The sequence below is a fragment of the Physeter macrocephalus genome, chromosome 12 (genome assembly GCF_002837175.3).
Source record: "Physeter macrocephalus isolate SW-GA chromosome 12, ASM283717v5, whole genome shotgun sequence".
Classification (NCBI taxonomy): Eukaryota; Metazoa; Chordata; class Mammalia; order Artiodactyla; family Physeteridae; genus Physeter; species Physeter macrocephalus.
Genome location: NC_041225.1, coordinates 50017695 through 50025558, shown reverse-complemented (window position 1 = coordinate 50025558; position 7864 = coordinate 50017695). Strand labels below are relative to the sequence as shown.

The window sequence follows — 7864 nt, the reverse complement described above, 5'->3', positions numbered from 1 at the left end:
TAACAAAGAAAAACATAATAAAGATATCTATTTCTAATTTGGGCCATTCAATAGGAAAATACATAACACTAAAATGCTACCACATTAAAAATATCATAATCAATACTTACACCATCAAATTCTATTAGAAATTCAGTTTTTAGACGTCTACTAGCATCGTGTTCTCCTTCTCTTCTTTCACACAAAAGGCTATCAACTTCATCTAGAGGAAATAAAAGGATCTCTAGTTTACTACTTAGGTTATTAATATAATGGGTCCTACTCAATTTATTAGACAGTCTAACTTTGTGCTTCTTTAAAACTTTTTACTTCTGCAACTATACTTCAATAAAAAATAAATTTAAAAAAACCTTTTTACTTCTGAATAATCTTTCCCATCATATCCCTCACATTTGGAAAAGGGAATTTTACAAATGCTCAACTAAGTTGTTGGAAAACATGTTCTTACCTATAAAAATTATAGAAGGTTGAAGTTCTCGAGCCACAGCAAAAAGAGCTCTCACCAATTTCTCTCCTTCTCCCACCTAAAACAAGGCATTATACACTGTTATACCCATAAAATGCAAGATTATTCCAGCTTTTTAAATTTCACTATTAAAAGTCTAGAACCTAGGAATTTAATTTCCTTTCTTTGCAACAACCAAAGATTTGGTTTAAGGAATGGGGGTATGGGGGGGTTACTAAATTGTCCCTTATAATTTTAGAAAGTAGACTACTTATTTATTATTTAAGACGGTCTGGTGAGTACTTAAAAAATGAAAAATATCTCTGTCTTGTTTCACTCTGCATTCCTAAGACTTGAGAATGGAACAGCTATTGGGGTATAACCACTGAGAAAGAAGGAATACTAGAGAAGAGAGAGATGCGGCACGTTTTCTTAAGCCCTAGGTTGCAGGGTATATTTATAGAAGCAGGTAAGTTGGAAAATGCTCTCCTAAATAAAACTTGCTCTACTGAGAACACCGTGAAAACCCATTCTCACAATATCACTGCCAATAAATATCAAAGTATTTCTAGGTAGTCCAGGAGGTCTATGAACACTCCTTAAGACATTCCCAGGGGCTGAAATACTACCCTAAAGCCATTCCATGCACCAAAGCATCTAACGAAAGAGTCATGAGGTTTGTGGTAATATACTACAAAAACTATTTTGTTCTCTAGATGTCATCTGTTCTTTTTATTGAAAATTAAATAAAAGAAAAAAGGAAAGGCCCCAGCTTTAGAATTTTCAAAACAAATATTCTCAGAGCCAGAAGGAACTGCAAGAGATCACCTCTTATGACACCACTTTGTTAAGTGAAGTAAATATAGTAAGACTGATTCATAACTGCTAACAAATCTTGTACATGAATTTGAAAGAAGATCTATGTATTTAATAAATGGAACCTGGTTTATATTTTAAAAAAATAAATGAAGTAAAGCCTAAAGTGATACTTTCTTAAGGCCAGCCTGGCATGTAAAAGTTAGGCTGGAATCCCTACCTCCTAGCTTCCAAGACAGTGCTTTCTGTTATAGTATGTGCATAATATGGGTAAACCTACTTTAATAACAATTTTACTTATAAAATTTCACACAGGAAGCAAAATTTAACCAGGAAAAGTATCATTTTATAGTTATTTTTAATTACTTTACAAAATTAAGACCCCTGCCAATACTTCATCTTGGACTTCTAGCCTCCAAAATACAAGACAATAAATTTCTATTGTTCAAGCCAGCCAGTTTGTGGTATTTTAATACACAGCCCTAGCAGACAAATACAGTATTTAACAGAATAATTTCAATTTTAAAAGAGCCTAGCAAATGCACATAACTTTCTACTTTGAAGAGTGATATTCAGCATATCTAAATAATAGATATAAAACTCAAAGAAAAACATTTTGGTGTAATGTTCTTACCGTTTATACTTAACACAGTAATGTTTAGACAGTAACTTAAAACATGACAATACCGGAAAAAGAACACTCACGTATTTTGAAGTTAAACTTGCAGCACTTATATTAAAGAAGGTTGCATTAGATTCTGCAGCTACTGCTTTAGCCTTTAAAAATCACAAGGGTAAATACTGTATTAGTTCAATTGCTTTAAAAAGATAACCACATCTGATCAATTTAAGTTCTAGAAAAGATTTCCTAAAAATATAAGCCATGACACAATTCTCAACATATGGCAATCAACGTGTTTTCTTCTCAGCAATGAGGAAAAGGTCTAGGAAGAGCTATGCTTCTTTCCACTCTCTTTTTCTCTAAGAGAGAAGTGACAGGGAGAGGTTAAAGAAAAAAAAAAAAAAAGAGGTTATTATTCTCTTCCTAGTTATAGAAGATAACTGATTGGAGAAAGCCAAACAGCTAAGGGAAAAAGTTACTCTTTCCCTATTTATGTTTTCCCTCTAGGAGAGCTATGCAGGATAAAGATATCCAAATCCTAGCAAAAACTTTTGGCAAAAGGACACAGAAAAAAAAAAAATCTGTTGTATGTCAATTATGCCTCAATTAAAAAAAAAAGAAATCTGTATCATGCTGATTATTTTATTTAAATAAACCTGTTACAGTAGTAAAAAAAAAAAATCAAAGATTAGGAAGATACACAATATAGTAAGGTAAGCTCTTCTACAGTAAAATTTTATTATTTAACTTGGGAAAATAATGAAAATTACACTATTAAATTTAGCCAGCCCCAAACTACTATGGAAGATAACGTATGTGGGTTTCCACCTACTTCATCATCAAAAACTAGTTTAAAAATTGGGGGCTTCCCTGGTGGCGCAGTGGTTGAGAATCCGCCTGCCGATGCAGGGGACACAGGTTCGTGCCCCAGTCCGGGAAGATCCCACATGCCGCGGAGTGGCTGGGCCCGTGAGCAAAAATAAAATAAAATAATTAAAAAAAATTGGGAGTTCCCTGGTGGTCCAGTGGTTAGGACTCAGCGTTTTCACTGCTGTGGTCCTGGGTTCAATCCCTGGTCAGGGAACTAAGATCCCGCAAGCCACGCAGTGTGGCAAAAAAAAAAAAAGTATATTATAGCAAAGGCAAGTCATAAATAATAGACTCAGGGACGATGAAAAGTTTCTTTTTTCATATTATCTCCCTAATATCTCAATAGAACATGCAAATTTAAAAAGAATTCTTGGGACTTCCCTGGTGGTCCAGTGGTTAAGACTCCGCAAGCCCAATGCAGGGGGCCCAGATTCAATCCCTGATCAGGGAACTAGATCCCACATGCATGCCGCAACTAAGAGTTCACATGCCACAACTAAGGAGCCGGCGAGCTGTAACTATGGAGCCCGCCTGCCACAACTAAGGAGCACACATGCTGCAACTAAGACCCAGCACAACCAAATAAATAAAAATATTTTTTTAAAGTTTAAAAAATAAAAATAAAAAGAATTCTTACCAGCATTGTTTTCCCATTTCCAGGTGGACCAAAGAGTAACAGTCCTCTGGCAGGAGCTCTAAGCCCTGTGAACAACTTAAAAATACACACTTTAGTTCACAACCATGATTCTGGAGACACTTTTTCCAGACATTTTAAGTATTATTTGTTATCTAAAAAGCACCATCTTTCAATAGCATCCTCCCAAAGAGAGCTGCCCAGAGCTCTAAAGAGAACACATAATCAATAAATTAGAATAATTATTAAAAACAGAAGAAAACAAAATGAATTAAAACCAGACCCTTATTGATCAAAATGAAAGCAGACTGGTTAAACAAGACATACTGAACATAGTATGCCTCTCTACTTCCTTTAGAAATCTCACCAAATAATAGTAAATGAATAAAAAAGATATAAATCTTTAAAACAAAACAAAAAAATACAAAAAGAGACAACAGAGGATACAAATTTTTGTAGATGGAGAGCTGATAAAGTGTGGTAAATTATTTAATGGAGTTGAAGGAGCTAAAACCTAAGTGCCAGCTTGTGAAGGGATACCTAGATACAAGGAGCAAGCTGATGTGAACAAAAAACCCTGGAACAGCTCAGGAATTGGAGGACCAGGTACCAGAGAAAGCAGCAGTAAGGTAGCTGGCCAAAAACAGGGGAACTGATTGAAAGTCTGTATGAGGAACAATGGAACCCATGCTCTTGCTCCCACCAAGAGCACTCTGCCAAGTACTCCTCTTCCACAACCAAAGGAGGCAGATGTCTTATTCTGTAGAGAAATTTAACCAGAGTCTTCAAACTCTGGGACATCAGTCATGGCAGGAATGAAGGGTGAAGCACCCGACTGATAACACTTTACTTAATAGTGAAAGTGTATGTACTTTTAAGTTGAACCATATGAAGCGGTTGATATTCAACTTAAAGACGGAATATTTTTTTGAGTGGTTTTAGGTTTACAGAAAATTTAATGGAAAGTATAGAGAGTTTCCACATAACTCCTCACTTCCCCCATTTCCCCTATTATTAACATCTTACATTAGTATGGTACATTTAATACAGCTGATGAATAGTGATATGTCACTATTAACCTAAGTCCATAGTTTACATTAGGGTTCACTATTTGTGTCACATATCCACCATTACAGTTTCAACCTAAATCTTGACATCTAATCAAATTATTAACAAGGGAAGACAGATTAAATATATTTTCAGATATGTGAAATCTCAAAATATTGTCTCACATGAACCTTTCTCAGGAACTTACAGGAGGCTGTATGCCATCAAAATGAGAAAATAAGCCATGAAAGAGAAAATAAGGAATCCAAAAAACCGAGAGATCCATTAAAACAGAAAGACAGAGAAAAGTTCCATGATGATGGTGAAGCAAGATTATAGAACAGCTACGAAATAAGAACTGGTTGAATGGAACAGAAAAAGGTGGTTCCAGGAAAAGGGGTTCCAAGAAAAAAAACAACTGAGCTAACGAATTTTCAAATTGGTTTGACAATTGGTAAGATGAAAACTAAGCAAACAAAAAAGTAACACAACTATTTACTGTAGGGGGAAAAAAAAACCTATACAAGGGAAAAAAAGCCACACTATCCTACTCAGCTTGGCACTTAATATTTACAAGAAATGAATATTGATTTAACCTCAGCAGTGATATACTACACTGGGAGGATGGGGTAGGGAATGTGTGATATAATGGAGCTAAGGGTTCATCAAGTTAAATATTCTACATGAAAAAAAAAAAGAATTGGCTTTATAAGATTATTACTTAAAGACGTAAGTTCAAAAACTTTTTAAAAAGCAAATGTTCAAGCTGGTATAATGAAAGATAACATATTTAGAAATTCATGGAAATTTTAGTAGTAGGTAGAACCTTTTAAAATTGGAGAACAGTCACATTCTTCTATAAAACTGAAAGAAAATGCTATTATTAAGCAGCAAGATAACAAAATAAACATAAGAGCTTTACAGATGAACTGGTTTGCAGGGCAGAAATTGAGACACAGAAGTAGAGAACAAACGTATGGACACCAAGGGGGGTTTTATATTCTTCTTACAGTTTTAACTTGTTTCAAAGATTAATATTTGTGATTTTTAAAAATTACTTTTAAAATATTTAAAACATAGTCCTATTTGATGGCAGGAAGATGGACAAGAGTTTTTTTCAATGTCCTTTCCAAGTCCATGACTTCATGAATGAACAAGGGTTAAAGTACTTGCTTTAGGTAATTCTGAAAAGAAATTAACTCAAGCATATATTTTTAAAATTATTTATCTCCTTAAAGCTATTTTTAGTGTTCAGTGACTTAATTATGATTGTGTTTCTATGATGAAATAAAAATTCTAGCACACTAAAGAATGAATAAGTTCGTCATGATGCCTGTCATACCCAACTTTCCAATCTAGCCTAACAATGTCCCCACCGTGGTCCATGCAAGCTCCCCAATGTGGAGAATTATGAATAAAGCTGATTTGTTGCACAATGGAGATGCTTTATGAAATAAGTCTGACCCATTCATGACTTACCATGATCCATTTTATGGGTCTACTGTGAAAAGCTGAGCTAGGACAATCATATTCCCTTTCTGAATTAGAATCTGAACTAGAATTATAAAAATGGTCAAATTGGCAGGTGTGGAGACAGAGAGACAAATGGTCCAAACCCTGAGGTCTGGCTCTACCTCAAATGCTGTCCTTCCTGAAGCCCCAATTTAGTATATTTACTAAGGTTTCTGCCCTTCCCAAGGCTTCAAATTTGAAATTCCAGTTTTTTCTAATATTATGGCGCCACCATGGAAATATGCCAAAATGTAAGTCATATGCTGTTTGACCTCACTTTCCACTTTAGATGTGTTCCCTAAAGTCATGGGTAGAGCAGAAGCTGAATGCCTTCTAGCACAGTCCAAATATTTCCTTACTACCTTTACAATTTTAGATATATTTTTGTACCCTAAGAAGCATACCACTTAATTAATACTAAAATCCATACTTAGGAATTAGCTGGCAGTTAATAGCATTGAGGTGGCAGTCTAATGTTAGGAATCTTATTTATTTCATTTCCTAGAACCACCACTTAACTATAATCTTGAGCAAGACATTTAGATTTCAGGATTAGTTTCTTTATCCACAAATGGACTAGATGACTGCTAAGATCCTTTTCAGGTCTACAATTATATGAGTTCTTTCAACAAGCATTTTTTTGTCAATACTCACTCTGCTACATTTACTACTCTTACATAACCCCAGGCAAAAAGTAAGCCCAAATACAAGCTATAATATGTTTCCTCAAAGTGTGGCCTGAGGTGGTACAAGAGATAAATTTGGTTCATATAAGGACAAATGCCTTCTATTTTAATAAGTCTCTATTTTGTTGTGTATTAAGAAAATTTCAATTAGTGTATTAAACCAGTGATTTCATGCATACTGCTTCTTAGAGTGGGCAAGAAGTAAAAATAAAGAAAGCAGACTCAAAAAATAGTAAGTTTCAGTATAGTTGGTACTCACAAGTTATAAACACCATGAAAGTAGTATGAGAGTGATATAAACTATAGAAAAACAGAGCCACACAACCTTTACACATTCATTTAAAAGCGTATTCATCACAATGTGCCATATAACATCTATTTTCATGAGATTTTGTAAATGAGTCCATTAAGACTTGAAAGTTCTAGAAGAAGAGAAATAACTAATCCAGACTGGATCCTCATATTTATTTTTTGCTATATTTTCAGAACAGCATCCAACATGCAATCTGTGAATTGTGAGAATCCAAAACAATGCTAATGGGGAGATTAGGTTTGACATAAATACACTACCATGTGTAAAACAGATAGCTAGTGGGAACCTGCAGTATAGCACAGGGAGCTCAGCTTGGTGCTCTGTGACGACCTAGATGGGCGGGATAGGAGGGGATGGGAAAGGATGGGAGGGAGGCCCAAGAGGGAGAGGATATATGTACACATATGGCTGATTTACTTCGTTGTACAGCAGAAACTAACACAACATTGTAAAGCAATTATACTCCAATAAAAAAGAATGAAGCACTGAAAAAAAGAAAAACAATGCTATGTGTGGAAAATTAAATATTTATTATCAATTGCAAGATTACCTAACTTCCTTAGTGAGTTTAAAAATAAGGGATGAAAGGTGAGGTCCCTATCCACCATTCACCAGCTCTCCACTTACTTTGATGACTTAATATCTTGAAAATAATTAATTCAGTCATTCATTCATTCATTCATTTATTTATGACTGCGTTGGGTCTTCATTGCTGCGCGTGAGCTTTCTCTAGTTGCGGCGAGCAGGGGCTGCTCTTTGTTGTGGTGCGCAGGCTTCTCATTGCGGTGGCTTCTCTTGTTGAGGAGCATGGGCTCTAGGTGTGCAGGCTTCAGTAGTTGTGGCACATGGGCTCAGTAGTAGTGGCTCGCGGGCTCTAGAGCGCAGCCTCAGTAGTTGTGGCACACAGGCTTAGTTGCTC

General features: G+C 35.3%; 1 protein-coding gene across 2 annotated transcripts in view; it reads right to left on the bottom strand.

Annotated features, from left to right (window-relative positions):
• SPAST (spastin) overlaps positions 1-7864 on the bottom strand; it is a 63482-nt gene that overhangs the window by 15654 nt on the left and 39964 nt on the right. For both annotated transcript variants that reach the window (XM_028496913.2, XM_024118657.3), the window contains exons 9-11: positions 1967-2038; positions 449-524; positions 111-202 (exon numbers count right to left, since the gene is read on the bottom strand). In XM_028496913.2, the coding sequence (XP_028352714.1) occupies positions 111-202; positions 449-524; positions 1967-2038 (240 nt within the window). The remainder of the gene's footprint in view (positions 1-110; positions 203-448; positions 525-1966; positions 2039-7864) is intronic.